Source organism: Buteo buteo, chromosome 6, assembly GCF_964188355.1.
Source record: "Buteo buteo chromosome 6, bButBut1.hap1.1, whole genome shotgun sequence".
Classification (NCBI taxonomy): Eukaryota; Metazoa; Chordata; class Aves; order Accipitriformes; family Accipitridae; genus Buteo; species Buteo buteo.
In genome coordinates this window covers 7760918-7779697 of record NC_134176.1, presented here as the reverse complement: position 1 = coordinate 7779697, position 18780 = coordinate 7760918, and the positions used below count along the sequence as shown (strand labels likewise).

At 46.4% G+C, this 18780-nt stretch overlaps 1 protein-coding gene across 3 annotated transcripts in view; it reads right to left on the bottom strand.

The window, feature by feature from the left end:
• HIF1A (hypoxia inducible factor 1 subunit alpha) overlaps nucleotides 1-9885 on the bottom strand; it is a 34711-nt gene extending 24826 nt beyond the window's left edge. The window contains exon 1 of one of the 3 annotated variants that reach the window (XM_075029622.1): nucleotides 9649-9885. In XM_075029622.1, the coding sequence (XP_074885723.1) occupies nucleotides 9649-9683 (35 nt within the window). In that variant the 5' untranslated portion in view covers nucleotides 9684-9885. Of the gene's footprint in view, nucleotides 1-3748; nucleotides 3808-4068; nucleotides 4471-9648 lie in introns of those variants that run through there. The other 2 variants (XM_075029624.1, XM_075029621.1) reach the window with 2 other exon arrangements.
• Between the last annotated feature and the right edge of the window lie 8895 nt (nucleotides 9886-18780).

The following is an 18780-nucleotide window of genomic DNA, read 5'->3' as shown; positions in this document are numbered from 1 at the left end:
CAACAGCACACCAAGAAAATACTGACCAGATACAAGCTCGCTTAAAAGGCGCAGACTGCCAAAGACAGTTACAACAGAGCTCTACTCCTTTTACTGTGCTGAATGTGCAGGCATTCATTTTTCTTCACTGTTTGTTAGATCTTTATTTTGTCCAGAGCTGCTATCCACAATATTTACTAAACTATTCTTCCATGGAAAGAAGTCCCAGGCAAGCCCAGCACTTAGCACAGAGAAACCTAAAACTGTGTACTCAACTTCCCTAAAGACAACTTCATATGAAAAACGGGTTTATAATGTATAAGAACATGGCTCAAATCCAGTTATTTAAATATATAGTGAGCTAATGATGCAAGTATTCTTCCAAATAAAAACAGAACCAAAACAACCCCCACAGCCCCCTCTCCCCTCAAAAACCCACCCAAAAACCAAAAGCCTCTCATCTTCCACCTGGCATAGATGGAGAACATGCCAGTTAGCCCCCTTATCCCCCTAAAAATACTTTTTAATTGAAGTTGATCAACTAGGGGTGACAGAGCTGTAGCGTTAACACTATCAAGTCTTGAGATGGACCGACACAAAGATTGTCCAGAGTCGCAGGCAGCCCCGAAAGCCCCATTCCCTCTCGCCTCCCAGCCCAGCAGTAACACACTTGTCTGGCCTGACCAGCAACCGAGATGCAACAGCCCAGACTGTTCACCACTCCGCAGACAACCAATAAAACAGGTTACAAGTAGGGGCAACTGGGTCCATTACAGTCAGTCTTGCAAGGGAGCTCCAGTCTTTGCTGTTTAAAGACCAAAAAAACCAGGCAATGAGGTGGGGAGGAAAGGGGCCAGAGGACCAGCTTCATCTCATGTGCCGGCTTATGGGGCTACTCATTTCTGGTATCCAAACACTCCTCCCAGTGGTGGGGGAAAAGACATTTCAGACTACACTCTCAAACACTTAGTGCAAAGTCTGAGTTTTCAGTTGAATAGGCAGGCTTTCCAGGAACTGTAATGTATTTGCAAATTCTCCATAAATGTTACTTTTTCCAAATTGGTTAGGAGGGGTGCTCCTTCCTTCTATAGCTGCATTACAGAATTAGTGCAATCTCTCAGCCACTAGTTCACAATGAACTCGGGGTTACAGCTTTGCCTCTTCTTGCTTTGACATGATTTCCTTTCAGTATTACTGCTTTTGCCATTATGGCCAATTTTATTTACCAGTTCTCCTTATTTTATAGTCTGTGTAGAGAGTTCTTGTGAGGAAAATACCATACAAATAAAAAAAAACCACACCTAAATCTCATGTGTAATGACAAGCACCTGATTTTCTAGAAGAAAGCCTTGCTCATTATGAATTAATGAACATTACAGCCTAGTAATCCAACTCAGAAAAGAAATCAGAATTTCCTTACAGAGAGCAAAAAGATTTAAGAGATTTAACTGCAGAAACTAGCATAATAACCAAGCAGAGACAACACCTCTGTATGTAAACTATTAAAATTCATTCCTTTGTATATTACCTTCTAAAATGGCAATTTAAACCATTTTCTTTACATGAGGGTAGTTGCAGGCATTTACCATAACTTGGCTACCATCAAAAAAAACCCTAACTGAAAAAACCCTAACAAACTAAGAGAGCAAGCAGGCAGTTCAGACTGAATTAGCTACAGCAGCACAAACGTTCCGAGTGAACACTGAAACCCACTGCCGTTTGCAAAATGATAGTGGGGAGAGGCAGCAAGAAGGGAGTCCACTGAGCTATGCATTAACTTACAAAGTAAAGTCTGTCAAGACCACGAAGTCTCTATAAACAGCCATTTTACAGATAGGTAAATTATGGCACATAAGAGCCAGCAGCAGAGCCTGAAACTCCTGAAGCCAGCACAGGACCACACTGCCAAGATTATCCATCACCTGGATTTGGCCTTGAACTGACCTGAAACCCCAACTAACTCCCCGCTTAGAAAGTGTGAGTAAGAAGGTAAAAGCTTCCAAAATTAGTATTTCTAATTCAGAACATGGTGAAGTGATTCTGCTCTATCTTACTACACAATGTAACCTACTGATATTTTACCTTTGCATAGTAATTTACTATTTTAAAATAACCACATGGCATACAGCGGTTGTTTTTAAGAAAATTCTAATTTTTTTTCAACTAGGTTATTTGACTTTTTCCTAGAATACAGCATTTTTTTTTTCTTTTAATTATCTGTGCTCTGCCCTTCAGGATGAAAGATACATTGTAGTTAAAATGTGTTTATTATTTCAGAAAAAACACAGCTTTTCAAAAGAGGTATCTGGACATGGGCTTGACAGAACTAGCCAGTGAGCGCTCCCCTCCCTTCAGCCCTCCTGCTTTTCCTTCTACCACAAACTCACAAAAAAGATGTAAAACATATCCCCGAGATATCTGTCAGGCTCTCAGTTAGCAATGTTTTAGCTACGAACTGGTCTATTTTCAGACAGATGCAGACTCTTGATAAAGTAACTAATTTTAGTCTAAATCATGGCTTTACAACGTATCATTTATTTTATGTCATTGCATTCAGGTTTTCCATACTGGAGGCTGGACATTTTCCCTCACTGCTTCCATCCAAGCTCTTGTCCCTCCATCCAGGTTCTTGTCCCTTCACCTCACATTCCGCAACTGCTTTCAGTTAACAGGGTATTTTATGATCAAAGGTTTTAAGAACTAAAGAAAACCCAGAAGTAAGAAATATTAAATTTTATTTTTCTGTATGAATAAAGAACAAACAGATCCACTAAGCAGTCAAGAAAAACGCTTACAACAATAGCTAGGACAAAAAGCCTGCAGCAATGTCAGCTCAACATCCAGTAGATTCAATAGGGTACAAGGAAAAAGTCCTTTCTGAAGGACTGAGCACCAAATACTCCCATCCCCAGCTAAACCACATAGAGCTTCTCATTTATTTAGCTTAGCTAGTAGAGATGGCAGCCTTTATATTTGACATGGATTACTTCAAGTCTTCTGTTCCTTGGAGCATATTCCCATCTCTTCCAATGGATGTGAGCAGGGGGCAAACGTAAGAAGGTAAGCCTCTAGTAACTCCCTTTCTAGCATAAGAGTCCATTTACTATTCTCACTTGCGAGCAGCATGAAATAACTTCACAAAACCAGGAACCTTGGTCTCAAATTCTTTTGCTTCTTGAAATACAAGCATTTTCGTAACGTAACACCAATCTGGTTTTGGTTTAGGATTGACAGTGAAACAATTCATTCTGGTAAACAAAATGGGTCATCTTTTTCAAGTAACACTTCCAGGACTATTACAAATTCAGTTGGAAGGGTTATTTAATAAGTTACTTGGTAAAACCTTCCACTGTTGTAAATATAGTAGCACAGTTCAGTGCTGCTGATTCAGTTTCCTCAATTCTTCACTTGAACTTCAGGCTCTATTTTAATGTAGTGATTTTCAAGATCTGTTTTAACATTTTTCCTCAAAACGCTTAACAAGCATTCCTTCACACCACACCAAATTAAACAGAAGCTGCACAGTGTCTCTCCTAACACACACACAGTTTATTATGTATTGGATATCTTTAAGAAACAACTAATGGATCACCTTGAAGCACCAGTTCTTCAGCACCAGCAGAGCCATTTTTCAAATGTCCCAGTACCAAAATATCTCAATGTTTTAAAAAGGCTACATTTTTGTACAAGCCCCAGTATTATGAGGCTTCAACAGAAAGAAGCGACAGATTATGCATACAATGAAGCTCCTCTTTATCGATGCACTTACTCTGAGATCTTGGACCAAACCCCCAGGCTGGTATGAACAGGCATAGCTTCAACTGAGGCAATGGCTCCACATCAAAGAACCCTAAAGTGTTCGTCACCTACATAAACTGTATTTAAAAAAAATACATATGCTGGCATGTATTCACTTGATTTCATGTTCATGTTTCTAGTAATTTCAGAACTTAATTTTCATAGAGACTTTTATTCTAAGCGAAATAGCAGAGATCTCAGTAGAGGAAAACCTTAATAGCCTTCATATCCAATTTGGAAACCTGTATCTTTCCTGATTTTTCAGTCATTAGTTACAGTAAAAAGGCTCACCTTCTCTCCTGGGCCATTTTTGTAGTTCCCAGTGTCATAAAACCCCCAAGCACCTCCCATTTTGGAGCAATACTCACTGGAAAACTCAGATTCTCCTGCATGCTCTTCCACCTGCTCTAATACAAAGACGGTTTCTCAAGAGAGGCTCAAAATGCTCAAACTTTCTTGAATTCAAAAGAGAAAGGGCTGTTATAACTTGAAAACATGATTAAGGTCCAAGTTCTTTCCATGCATTACCTAGGTGGTTTTTCTGAGGCATGTAAACACCTGCCTATATAACTGTGTATTTGAAGATAAAAGGAGCATTTGAGCTGATGACTTGTAATCGGGAACATTCCTTCCTTTTGGACATCAGCTTGCTAGAAAAGGGTTACTGCACCTTCTTGCTAAGGTTCTTACAAGATTTGTTTTTGTTTTGAAGCTGTTTGTTTTTTAAAGAACACATCTTGTAATCGGATCGGTATTTGCATCTCCTTGAAAGAGCAGTATCATCAGGAAAATCTAGATGCTCTCGTATACCACCGCTGAGCCATGCAGTACTTCCCTCCTGGGTTTACTTAACAATGCATACTTACAATCATGTAAGAATTATTTTGTTGGCATATCATAACACCAAGCTCTTCAAGAATAAATTGAGATAATACTGCCAAATTCTCTTCTGCAGTACAAAAAAAAAAAAAACACTCACAAATCAGTGGTTTCTGTCACTCAATGTCCCCTTTAATACCAGAAATCTCACATGAGCCTTCTTAAAATCCAGCCTTCTAACATAAATTGGTGTAGTATTACTATTGAACAACACCAACACATTCAAGAACTCAATCCATTGTGTTATGTAGGCTCAGCAAGAGTCTTCAAGGCTTTCAGGTTAGAGGCACACCAACGTGAACATGAGTTCTCTTAAGAGCCTCAGAAGGGGTTTGGGCTTATACTGCAACACTGCTGACATTTGCTAGTGTTAATAATATTTATTGACTGATTTTTTTCTTCCACTTCACCATCAGCAAAGTCCTGGGAACAGCCTTATAAACTCCACGCATTATAGTTCAAGGATAGGGAGGAACAAAGGTCTACAGTTGCTTTCACAACGTGCAGAGGAGGAAGCAAGCACCTCTAAGTAAATGCATGTTACGTTGCTGACTGAAGCCTTACAAATGATAGCAGGATAGTCTTCTCTGGCCTCTCTTCTGGTAGCAGTAGAAACATAGCATGCAACTACGCTTCTCAGCTTCTCGAGGCTTACAAAGAACATACTTCAGCATGATCTTCACCTAACATAAATAAGCCCTTGATGGACACTTCTGAGAAGCGAGAAACCAACCAGAAAATGGGGATGGCAATTAAATGAGGGAATAAAATGGATTATCCACTTCACACCTCCACCTTAAAACCCATAGTTGACTTAATTGCCAGACTTAAGTTGTTGATAACAGTATGCAGCTACATTTGTTGCCACCCTCTCCAAAAATGGTCCAGGATGTGCCTCCAGAGACACCAGAAAGGAAGAGCATTTCTACAGAAGGCAGAGTTGCTAAAAAAGCTTGTAAGTACTTGAAATAAAAGCCTCTTACCATCCCATCACCCTGTTACAGACCACCTGACAACCTGGACCATCTGATCACATCTGCACCAGACCTCTCCACTAAGTGTGGACCAGTTGTTGGTATTTCAGGCATGCCAACCAAGAGACCCAGACTGCAGACACTGTTTTAAAAGGGCAAAGCAAGCGCAACTGTAAACAAAAAATGGAACCACTGCTTCCATCAACATACTGCCAAATACTCAGACCTTCACTGATAAAAGGAAACCAAAGCACCAACAGAGCAGAATTACGGAAAATATCTGGAGTAGGCAAATCCTCCACAGCTATTCTTCCCTGATTTCTAGTGCCTTGATAACAAGGAGGAAGGGCAGCAGCACTATGCTGTTGCCTTCATCTTTAGCAGGCACTGGAAAGTAATTTCTGATCACTTTTACTGAAAGAATTAAAAAATGTTTCACATTTGAGGAAATGGCAAAGAACAGACAACACAGGCGCTACCACAAGGTAAGCCCTATGGCAAGGCAAACAATCCAGAAAGCAGTAAAAACACCATTCTGTAAGCCAGAAACCACTCTGCCCTCCCCATACCTGTGGGGTGACTCTACAGGAGATTTACTGAAAGATTTCTCCTCTTCTTACAACACATAGAAAGGAACACTTAGAGTATATACAAAAGGGTTTTGTATTCACTTTCGACTCTAGTAATGGTGGCTCAGTTCCACCAGCATTGAGAGAAATTAACACAAAAAAAGCAATGGCACATACAATCCTAAAGACCTCACACAGGTTTAAGAAAAACCAGCAGTAGCCACTGCCCCTCAGAGCTAGCGGCACAGGACCCAGGCTTCTCAAACAGATTTTGGAGCTGGACATCAGTGGCAGAGATCCAGCAGCAAAACCCTGGTCTCTCAAATCATCCCCTTAGACACTAGATGTTAAGTTTCAAGTCCCAACTGAGAGAAACTGAAAAGCTGAAGCTTTTCTGCAAGGCACTCAAGTCAGAATGTTAAACTCTGCTGGTTTATACCATCTTAAGACTCAGAATGAGCACTCAGGAAAACATTTTTTTAAACCTTCCTGGTTCTCTGTTTTATTTAGCACCCATACCATTAAAAATATGTATTTTATGCTACAAGTAAGGGCTTAAAACAATCCAAGATCCATTTTTCTAGTGTATCTACCAGCTGCAAGCCACTACCAAAGTAACCAGTAACCCTAAATGGCTCATTTAGTTAAAATGGTGCAGGAATTATTCTGCTAATAGTGAAGTGTCACACCACAGACCTGGGGAAGAGCTTTTCATAGCATCAGCCATCCACACACTAGTTTCTTAAAGCATTATTGAGAAAAGTCAGCATACTTCTCAACAAAAGCCTTAAATTTGAATCAAATGAGAGTCGATAACTAAACAAAGCTCCCAACAGTGCTGTTTTACCCACTCCGTGCACCGAGATAGACTCGCTCCTTGTAGCGCACGGGGGGAAACCCAGGAGCACATGAAAGTGACACAACTACTGAAGAACAGCTAAAATCCAAAAAACTCAATACCTAATCATGTTGCTGACATTTTGTTTCTAATGGAATCTTGACCCTTACAGGTATATGAGAAGCTTGGGACTACGTCAAAGAATGGATTCAACAAACCAGTAAATGAATCCACACTTCCAGGCACTATTATGACTAAATTTCACTTATATAAGACTGAGACACACACTTGGTCAAATTCTGTAATTTCTGCATCTCACAGCACACAATTAAGCAAACAACAAGCTTCACTTTGACTATCAAGAGCTAAATGCTATCCAAATACAAACACAGGGAGACACAAGGAATAAAAGGATCTTAACACATGCCACAATTGAGGTGTACTATATATATAATCAGCCAAAGTTTTATCATTGAAGAACAGGACTGGAAGGTCTTCTCCCTTAAAGGTATTCTGAACATGGACACTGTCAAACCTAAGCCCTTCTAAAACAACCCAGGTTCTTGAGAAATGTTTGAGATTTTCAATAAGTTCTCTGGTGAGCTCATATCCTTCCTTTTTTGCCTAGCCATCTTTGCTCTACTGCACATTCATAGCCCCCAGGATGAGCGTACCACAGATACAGCTTTATGTTTTTGATTAAAACCCTACAACAGAAGTAATCTGAATATTCTTTACTGTTTTATAAGAAACATTCCCAACTTTGAACTCGGTCTAGAGGAAACAGAAAACAACAAATTCTCTTTCTTAAGCCCTGCCTTTAGGAAGGAAGGATAAGCTTTGCATACTGATTCTTACATTCTGAAGAAAGCAGATTACATCCAGCATAAGGAAATTGCAAAAAAAAGTACCCCAGTGGGACAGAATGGTAAGTAAAAAAATAACAAATGCTTAAGGGCAAAAAAAACCCCAACCAACTAACAAAAAAAACCAAACCAAAACAAAAACCAGCAACAGAGAACAACTTCAGTCTCAAACCCCCTTTCTAGACCTGCCACTAAATTAGGGCAGCAGAGCAAAGCACAGAATAATCATTTCTCTGTTGTAACATTTTCTCCCAGGCTTCTGAATAGCCATTAGCTTGGAGTAGAAAAAACAAAGGTTACAGAACCGGTGCCACCCCCAGGTGCCCCACGGTACGGGTTTCATTAGACTAAAAGCTGCTTCTCCCCCACCACACCCCCTGTACCAAATTATCACCGAGATGATACTGTCCTAGAGGTGAAGCACTCCCTGTTCACAAGCCCAGCGCTCAGCACTCCCAGCTCAGCACAAAGCTCACCATCCATTTTAAAAGCCAGCCAGTCTCCTTTCCAACACAACTTACACACTTTAGTACTTGCTGCGTTTAACCTACTCAGGTGACCTTTTGATACACAAGCAGAGAAAACCCATCTCAGAAAAAAACCAAAAAAAGGTATCGATATCAATATAAACAAACGGCGTCTTCTGCAGATGGCGATTATGGCAATTAATCCCTCCACAAAGCACGCCGGTGGAGCACCAACGCAGAAATCTGGTCACCCAAATACTCAAACTCCCTAACTTCACCATGCAACAAAGGCTTTTAAGGCTTTCATTTCCCCCTCCTAATTTGAGCTAACAATCCTTGGTGAATTATTCATACTCCTCAACTCACATTGTCCAGCCGCCATCCTCCCCGCCCCCCCCCCCCATCCGTCGCGGGTTGGGGTTTGTTTGGTTTTTTTAAGCTTAATATTTCCAGATTCCAAAACGGAATTCCTTTTTCTGCACAAAACCAGATCCCCACAGGCTCGGTGACCGCCTGGAATAAAGCACCATCAATTCCTACCCGCTCATTTGCGGAAGCAAAGCCAGCCCCCCCCCCCCCCCCCCCCGGGTCGCTCCCCGGCACCGCCGCAGCTCGACCGAAGCCAGGCGCTTCCCCCCCGCCTCACACACCCCCCCGACCCCCGCGGACACCCCTCGGCCTCGCCGCCTGCCCTTCCCCCGGGCCGGTTGTCCCTCGTTTTCGGCGCGCAAGGCCGCCCGGCCGCAACGGCTGAGGGCGCGGGGAGCGGAGCGGGGCCCACGCACGCCCCGCGGGGAGAAAACACGCCGCGAGCTCCCACCCGCCGACCCGAGAGCCACGCCAGGCCGGCGGGACAGCTCCCGCCGCGGGAGACACGCCGCACCTCAGGGAGACCCCACACACCAACACACACACACACCCCCCGCCCCGCACCGGAGCCCCGGCCCGCTCCCCCCGCCGACAAAATGGCGACGTGGACGGCGGGGAGGAGGAGGAGGAGGAGGAGGAATGAAAGAGCGAAGCGCTCCGCGGGCTGAGGGAGCGCGGGGAGGGAAGGAGCGGGGGGGGGGACCGAGGTCACAAAGCGGGGGGCGGCGGGGGGCCCGCGGAACGGCGCCGGCAGCACCGGAGGAGATGGCGGAGGAGGGGGGAGGAGGAGGCGGCCCCCCGGGCCGGGCGGCGAGCGGGGGGCGGGCAGCGGCGCTGCCGGCGCGGGCCGAGCCCCGGCACCGCGGGCGGACCCGGTCGGGAGGCCGCGTTCAAGTCGGCCGGCGGTACCTCTTCTTGTCGGTGACGCCGCCGGGGCTCTCCATGGCGGCGGGCTGAGCTGCTTCTTCCTACCGCCGGCTCCCTGGATACGAGGCGGGCGGCTCCAATGGCCGCCACGGGGGCGCGGGGAGATGATGGCGGCGCGGCCGGGAAAGGGGCCGGGTCTGGGGCCGCGCGGGCTCAGAGCATCGGGGCAGGCTGCGGGGAGGTGCGGGCGGCGAAGGGCGCAGCGGCGGCGGTGGGCTGGGCCGGGCTGGGCTGGGCCGAGCCGGGCGCTGAGGAGGAGGAGGAGGAGGAGGAGGAGGGGGCGGGCAGGGCCGGCCCGGGCCCCGCGCTGCGCCAGTGAGGAGCGGCGGCGCGGCCCGGCCCCCTCGGCCGGCGGGGTCAGCTGAGCGCTCAGCTGGGAGGGGGCCGGCGCCTCACGTGTGGCCGCGGTGTGCGGGGCGGGGCCAGACCCCGGCCCCGCCCCCGGGGCGACCACCACCCCAGCTCCCCCCTCCCCAGCCCCCCGGTTTCACGCCGGCGCGGATCGGGAAAAAAAACGGGCAAAGACGAGCCCGCCGGCACGGCCGCGCGGTTACGGGCATACGGCGGCTTTGGGGGGGGAGGAGGGGTTCTTCTCGGAACTTTTTGTCGGTGCTTGACTCCTGTCCCAATGGATTCGTGGTCCTAAACCCAGGGCTTTTCCAGTTACGCACTTCGAACCCTCCTACTAATTAAGGAGCGCGCGGCCGGGCGGGCCAGACGGATGGCACACGGATCATGAAGCGCGTTTCGAGCAAGTTTTACAGCTTCCAAAACCCCGGCGCCCGCGGGCAGCGCCGGCAGGCTGGACGGGATGGGGGGGCCGCACCGCTGCCTTCCCTCCCACCCGATCAGGGCCCGCACCCCCGCCGGCCAAGCACCGGGACGCAGCATGGCGGTCTACCGCCGGGGAGCGGGGAAACGTCCCGGTCCTTTGCCGTGCGCCGGTGAGGGAGGCGGGCGGGCGGCGTTAGGACCAGCGCGGGTCCCCGCCGCTGTGTTGCCCCGCTCTGCCCCTGCCCCACTGGCGGCCGCCAGGGGGCGCCAGAGAGCAGCCGCCCGGCGCGGGGCGGGGCGCGGGGTCGCTCCCCTCACGGCGCGGCCGCGGGTGACGGGACCGGGGCCTCGGCCACGGTCACCCCCCGCCAGGGCGGCGTGGGGCACCGCTCACCTCCAGGGTGAGCTCCGGGGTCTCCTGGAAACCTCGGGTGGCCCGGGAGGCTGCTCAGGAGCGGTGGCCGTCCAGGGGACAAGGCCCGTGGCGGCCCAGGCCTTAGCGGCAGGCCTGGCGTTGGGACGGCCGTGCAGATGCTCGGCGGCGGCCCCTCGGATGGGGAGGCAGGCCGCAGCCGTGGGGGAGCAGGGAGAGGAAAACTGGGGGGTTGAGCCCACGCGTTTAGAGTTGAAGGTTCCACAGAGGCCTTCGTCCTATGTGTCCGAGCGCTGTGGGGAGGCGGGAAGGGTACAGCTCCAGGTGGAAGGACTCCACGGAGCTCAGAGGTTCCTTTACCTCTTGTAGGCTTCCTCCAGCCAGGGCTTTTAAGTGATCCCATGGAGCTGAACCTTACGAGACTACTCGGTTTGCCGCTCAGCGGTAATGATACCTTTTAAAAAAGCAGCTTTGACAGGCATAAGTACCGTCCTTGCGCTGCTGTGTGCACATGCGGTGTTGTAAGAAACACCTGCAGGGCAAAGTGATGTCGTTTCAGTACTGCACCCTCCTAACACTTCTGCAGTGGATTCCGAACTTCCAGGTAATGAGCAGTCGGGTTTGCACACAACCATGGGTGTTTTGTGTTTCTGGTTTTGTTTTTTTAAAATTTCTTTTGAAGAAAAAGCAACGACTGTGACATTAATAGAAATCACCAGGAGTTTCTGTATGAAATGAATTTCTTCTGCCCGCAGCAGTCAGATACACAGAAAAGGCACAGGTGCTATAGTCTCCTTTTATTTCTTTAAGATTTCTCATCAGAATGCTGACAAAGCCCAGCTTGACTTAGCTTATGAGATGTGACAACAGGATAGCCCATGGCAGTGCGGCTGTGGACTACTGATACTTCTGTTGTTCTGTGCTCACTGGAGCCTCAAGAAAAGAAATAATCAAAGCAAGGCTCAAACTCAGGTCTCTTGCGTAAGTACCAAGAAGCCCCACACAAGAACTCATGGACAACTTAATCTTTCAAAATGAAGTATGGGCAGTTTAGACATAGGAAGAAATTCACTCCCGCGCGGCAGCTGTCGACTGTTTTAGTAGTGTCACAGACTCACCATAACAGCCCCTAAGGAATTTCCCTGGTGAAATGGGGGGATCTTCTGGCAGGTGCAGAAATGACATACCCAGCTCAGTGCCACCTTCCTCATTGGAGCCCTTGCCACAGGGAATGCGTCAGGGGAGTTTCGGTAGTGAAATGGTGCTACCAGAGGTACTTCCTGTGCCTTAGAGGAGATTGGTGCAACTCAGAGCAGCCGTTGCAGCTTCTCTGAGCTGAGTGTGAGATGAAGTGGTTTCTGGTGAGCCTGCCACACTCAGAAATGAAAGCCTCTTTTGCACTTCAGCTGCAATCTCGGTGCTCACACTCCCTTCAAAGACCAAGTAGCACCGATGTGGTCCAGACTGGGGACTGCCTAGCTCTAACGCTACAGAACCCGGCTTATCCTACGCAGTAAACTCTTTATTTCCAATCCTACAGCTGTCAGTCCTTTGAATGACAATTTTGGTGCCCATAAGCATGGATGTCTTAGGATCCACTTGTGCACCTTTATCACCATTATCCAGATTCGCATACTGTGTGTGCAGTACATGGAAAGGGTTCCTCTTTGAATATTCTCACACTAGGTTCTGATCATTTTAAATCATTCAGGCACAAAGGGTCAAGATGTGTTAGCAATCCCCGAGTAAAAGACACTGCAGAAAAATCTCAGTCTACAAATTACTAACACTGCTCAAGTTGATTGTTCAAAGATGTCAGACTTCCCAGCATGAATTCGCTGAGGAGCTGTGAGTAAGTGTTGTGGTCTCTTTACTAGACACATTTTTTTCATGCCAAACATGCTTACGCCAAGCTCATAATAAAGAATACTGCTTCAAAACCCAACTGTGTTTCAGGAGGATGTTAGAGGAAACTTGTTCTGCAATTAAGCATTTCATACTGTAGCAGCTCTAGAGAGATGTTCAGCAAACGTTCTCCCCCCACACACATCCTGCCCCTTATTAAACTCTTGCGTCACTCCACTAAAATTCTGCACATACATTTTCTTTCCCGCTTTGCTGGTGGCTGATAACAGAAACTTATTACAGTATATAATGCCTTAGTCACTTTTCTTGACCTTTATTGCTGTGCTAAGTTCATACTCCAACTTACGTTAAGAGAACTTCCTGAATAAACTAGTGTTTGCATATGACTAATTAGGGCAAATGCACAAGCTGATGAGTCAGCAAGCAGCTTGGTGAGGACAGTGGTGGGGATGCAGCAGCAGAACAAATCAACGTGAAGATGTGAGATATGCTCCTACCTGTGGCTTCAGATCTGTCTGCTGATGGGTCAGATCTCACCATGATGGGCTCTATGCATTAACTCTCCAGACCCAAGTGCATCCCCATCAATAATGATTGGCAAAACTTCTGCTGACTTCAGTGGGAAGAAGATCAGGGGCTTAATTGTCTCAGGCATCTTCCCTCTGAAGAACACTTGCCATTTCTGAGCATGGACTTACCAGGTGGAGGGCGTTAAAGAGAAGTAAGGACTCCCTCCATTTATCTGGCTTGAGCTGGCAGCTCACATCATGTGGGATGTCACTGTAAAAACCCACCCGCAGCACTGGCTTTCCTGGGCTTTTGCTTCGTAGTACAGCCCCTTACATTTAGGGAATTAATATTCATTGATTCAATAAATAAGCACGGTGCTATAATGAAGGGTACATGCCAGTCTACCGATGTTTGACCACAAAACCTGCCTTACCCACAGCACCCTTGTGGGAGCGTTTACTTGAAAGAGAAGTGGCACAAGGTCTCTAACACTGTGCAGACCTGTGGCTCTGCTACACAGGCTGCCAACGATCTAATGCTCGTTACTACGACTTACTATGCCTAACAATGCCAGAACCTGAGATCTCTGGTAGTCAACTCATTTCACAATAGAAAGGCAGATTGAAATTTGAATCGAATTCAAACCAAAACATTGGTAGTGAAAGCCTAATGCTGCCGTTTCTCAAATATGAAATATTGTCTGAAACAGGGTACATGATGGAAGACACAATCTCTCTTTGGCAACTGTTCTTTCCTCTGGTCTTTTCTAACCTTAGCACTTCTCCTCTCCTTCTTGTGCCAAGATCTTATTTATTTTTCTTTTTTGCATTTGCACAATCCACATTTTTTGAACTATGACCATATCTTAAAGTCTGCTTGACTCAGTGCACATTTAGATATTTAGAAATACTCTCTTGACGGTGATTTCTGCACGGAGAAGTGCACTGATGTGGGTAACAAATTCTGCAGTATAATAAAAGCACTATGTCCAATTCAGTGTAATTAGATTTGGGGGAAGGATTTTCTACCCATGAAAGGAATTTACCAGATGAAAGCATAAGGCAAGCAGGCGCTCAGCAGGCTATGCTGTACAGTTTCACCATTCGGCTGCATCCTGCCAACGCCAGGCCACTCCTGAGCAGATATTGCCAATTGTACGATGGTTTTCCTGATGTGGACAAAAAGCAGGATGGAATTTTAAAATTGTCCTTACAGAAAAGACGGGTTTGTGGTCAAAGCCCTGAACGAAGGCTTGGAGAGCCGAGGTTTGGTTCCAGGCTTTCTGTTGGACTCTACACAAATCACTTAGGGAATGGCTTTCGGATTTCAGTGCTGCAATCCTTTGCCGCAGTGCTGAGCGGAGGAGTTCACTGCGTGCCGGGTGTGGAGCCCGGCTCCCCATGCAGTGCACCGGGAGAGCTGGGGACCTGAGCAGGAGCCTCAGAAACCAGCTGCGGAGGAAGCGACTGAGATAACCACAATGGAAACACTGAAAAAAAAGGAGCGCTGCTTGGACCTATGGCCTTGCCAAAGCCAGGTCCGGTTTTTGGCCTTCAAGATATTCCTCTGTGCTCAGGATCCTCAGCTGGTGACTCTGCCCTGCAGCTAGGCACGGCGATGGGACTCGGAAAGAGTAGCCAAAGTCAGGGTGCTCTCTTGGAGGTCAGAGGTGCTTGTTCAACCTCTGTCCTGTCCAGCTCAGACCGGGGTTTGGCACCCACTTGGGCAAAGCTTCATTTCTTCTCTCCTCTGGGAGCTGTTTCACTTTAGCCCCTTAACTGCTCTTTACAGAGAGACACCTGGGGACACAGGGGATCTGGGTTTAAATCCTCTCTCCAAACCAGGCAAAAGAGAGATTTGGGCACAGATTTGCCCCACTCGGCTTTTGGAGGGTGCAGGAGTGCCTAAAGAGCAGGTTTGGTGCTCCTCGCCTCGGTCCCGAGTACTCTTGAGCATACCAAGTGCTGTTTTTGTGGCCGTCGGTCTTACCGTGTAAGATGGAGACACAAACTCTTCCATCTCCTCCCCCTTGCCTCTGCTCACACACTCTGAGCACGACTTTCTCGTGAGGCCACGGTGACCAGCGCAGCGCGGTCTGTCGTCACACCGGTAAGCAGGCCACCAGCTGGTTTTGCTTGTGACCAACAAAGTGTTTTTAACCTACATCTATGGAGCCCGCAAGACACTCCCAATATGCCAATCAGCCCGTAACACCTCATACCTACCAGGCTAGTTTTACTTTCTTCTTTGCCCAGCTTCCCTTTTGAAGGTACTATAAACACAAGTGAAATGCTTTGAGGACACGTAAGGGAAACCAGACGAGCAGTCAGCAGATGCAGCGTGAACTGTGCGACAGTCTTTGCATAAGTTATAACCTAGAGCAGAGGGAAAATGCATTTCTCAGAAGGAGACGTGGTTTCAATTTCATGCAGATTTCTGACTCCTACAGCTAGTTATGATCCGCAGGAATGTTCTGAAAGAGGTTTCTTTTTCCTTTTTTTGATCCTTTTCATCCCTTCTACCAAGCCCTTTGTTATTTTACAGCCTGGACCGCAAGTTTCTCACGCGGAGCAAGAAAGATTCGGAAATAAATAAAAAGATGAAACTGAATGGGCTTCAGCTGTAATTAAAATGTAAAAGGGGCCAAACTATTTTACCTGGTCCAAAATTGAGAACTGTTTAAAATGCTGGGGTTTTTTTCCTGTTTTGGCATTAAAACATGCTTTCTTTCCAATGATACAGTTTCTTAAGTGTTTCTACTTAACATTTCCCCAACTTGGATCTAGCTAAAACACAAAGGGCTTGAGGTTTTATTTGTTTGTTTGTTTGTTTGTTTTCCCCCAACACACTAGAAAATGCAGTGCAAGCTTTAATGACTATGTCTGTTTTAACATGCCTTTTGGAGGACTGTAGGCATTTATGGGGGAATGAGGTAATTAATATATTACTTAGGCATGCAAAGACAAGTTGGAAGCAGCTGTCTTCTCTTGATATGGCAACACAATTGTTAAAACAATGACTTCTTATATCTTTTTTTTTCCTCTTTGTGTTCACAGACCACTCAAGTTGCTTGTATAAGTCAAAGCTTTAAGAGCTCACCATATTTTCAGGACCAGTGATTTCTCTCTCAAACATGCTGTTCTCTCTTACTTATTTGAAGTAGCAAAATGAAATTCAGTATCACAATCCCTTTACGGAAATGCCGGTATTCAAGTAAACTCAAGAGCTCCCATGTTCTCATTTCAGCCTCTAAAAAATGACTTTTAAAGTACATCCACTTCTCTTCCAGACTCAGTTTTTCCACCTAGTAAGCCAGAACCACAGCCTTCACAGACACGGTGAGAAGATGTGAGTTTAGCTGATCCAGCCAGCTGTGAGAGGTGTCAGGCACCCCAGAGCCTGGGATCCAGAAGCAGATGAAGGAAGGATCAGGTCGCATTGCTTCCTGCCTTGCAGAAAGCAGGTGGGTAGGTGAGGGGGGATGCCTAAGCCGGTGCTTCTAAATTGCAGGGTCAAGGAACTGATCATTGCTCTAGGCAGAAATAAGCACTTTGCCAGCTTGATAACAACAGAGCTGAGACACAGATTACAGTTCCTTTAATTTTCTTCCAGTTAATTAAGTGATCAATTGCAATATTGGCTTTCAGCCATGGCAATGCCAGCCGAAATGAGTTCTCCAGTTTATTAGAGGCTAATCAATAGGCAACATTTGCAGCAGTGATACGGGGTTTTATTTTAAAGCCAAATATCAAAATGCGGAGGCAAAATACTGCTGTTATTCACAGCGAATTGAGATCTTGCCCTGCCCCCCAAAAATCCCAGTGAAGGGAAGAATGGCACAAGTAGTTACAGCTTTAGCTTGGGTTGTGTTTTCACTTCTCTGCTCTACCATAGACTTCCTGCATGACCACAGACAAAACACTTAGGTCCAGATACGCAAAGATACTCAGGCAACTGAGATAAAAATCAGTTGGACTTAGATACATAAATAGTTTGTGGATCTGGTCCTTTGGAAGGGAAACTGAGTTCTCCGCTTACGAATGGGGTAATAGGTACTTCCCAGCAGAACTGCAACAGCTCCAGTCAGGGAAGACAAAGGCCAAGTCAGAGCTGAGGAAAGGCAGCGACTGAACAGCTCCGGGGTATTTGACAACAAAGCAGCATCTGAGCGCTCTGCCCCGTGTCTTCTCCTTAGTGCTACCCACCTCGGCCAGCAGTAACAGAGACCGACATCCCCTTTGATCGCTTTCCAGCTGTTTTCTTGGTTCAAACTCTTCACTCCCAAGGACTTTAGCTAGTGACACTGCGGAGTGCAGGAAGGGTGAAGTGAGGGGCGGTGAAACAAGGACCACCAGTGCTGGGTTGTCAGGCTGCTTTGACAGGTGGGAAAATTAAAAAAAAAAAAAAATAGTTGAGGCATAGAATGGGCTGGGGGCATTCCTGTACTCTTAATGAAGAATTTGGTGAGCCTGGCAGGTTAACATAGCTAATAAGCACAGCATTTCAGAGACCAGGAAAATCCTGGGTTCGTATGTCAAAAGATGTCAACGCAGAATGGAAGGAGTTTGCCAAGGAACTGAGTAAGCAAAATTCAGAACCATAATGACAAAGTTGGTGCATCAAACCTCTCTATGCTATCTGAGATCACATGTTAAGTAAAGTAATGAAACTGTTTATCAATAAGAGGCAACTTATGAGCGTGGGAAACAAAGATCTTGTAGGAACTGGATCTAGATAAGAATGACCACAGACCTCACCATTTTCAGAACCAAAAGAAAATTTGTTTATGCTGCCAGCTTTTGCTCGGTGCAATCCTTTAGTACATATAGGTATTCATGCACCCAACAAAGAGAGATACACACAAGCTAATCAAGTTTTCTTTTTCCTATTGTCTTAGAAAGGAGAGAAAAACTTAGTTCGTGGATGTAATTTTCATTTTCAGACAGCTAAGAAGCCCTCAGTTCATCATCAACAAAATACCTCACCAAAAAACAGGACAGCAAGGTCAGATACCAGTTAAATTTCATCACTATTTCATGGCTGGTGCCTTTACTAAATACAAAATAATGCAAGAAGACTATAGCAATAGCATCTCTACTACTCATTTGTATTACTAGAACTGTTACGCAAAACTGAGGGAAGATGGTACTGCCCGCAATCTCCCCCAGGTAAAAGCAAGCGTAGGCCTGAGTACAGCAGCTTGTGGATTATTGATAGGATGAGCAGCTGAACATTAGACCATCTTCTCCCAAAGCAGCAGCGAAAGAAATCTAATTGGCAGAGTAGAGCATGGTGTCTGGAGAAGGAAGAATCCATTCTGGTGTAACAGGAACACTTTTGCAGGGTTTTAAACTGATTTAAGCTGGAAAACAAACAAAAAAAAAATCAACCCCTTAGGCACCGAGATCCATAGGAGACATAATCGAGGTGAACCGGGCCAGGAATTCATGAACCAAAGAGTCTCAGTAGCTGTTAGAGGCATACGTATCACTATAACTGATTTATTGGGCAGGGACGCATGCCTGGCTCACCTGGTACTCTCAGTCTGACATGTCCGGAGCACCGCACCCTCACCCATGTGCCAAGCATCC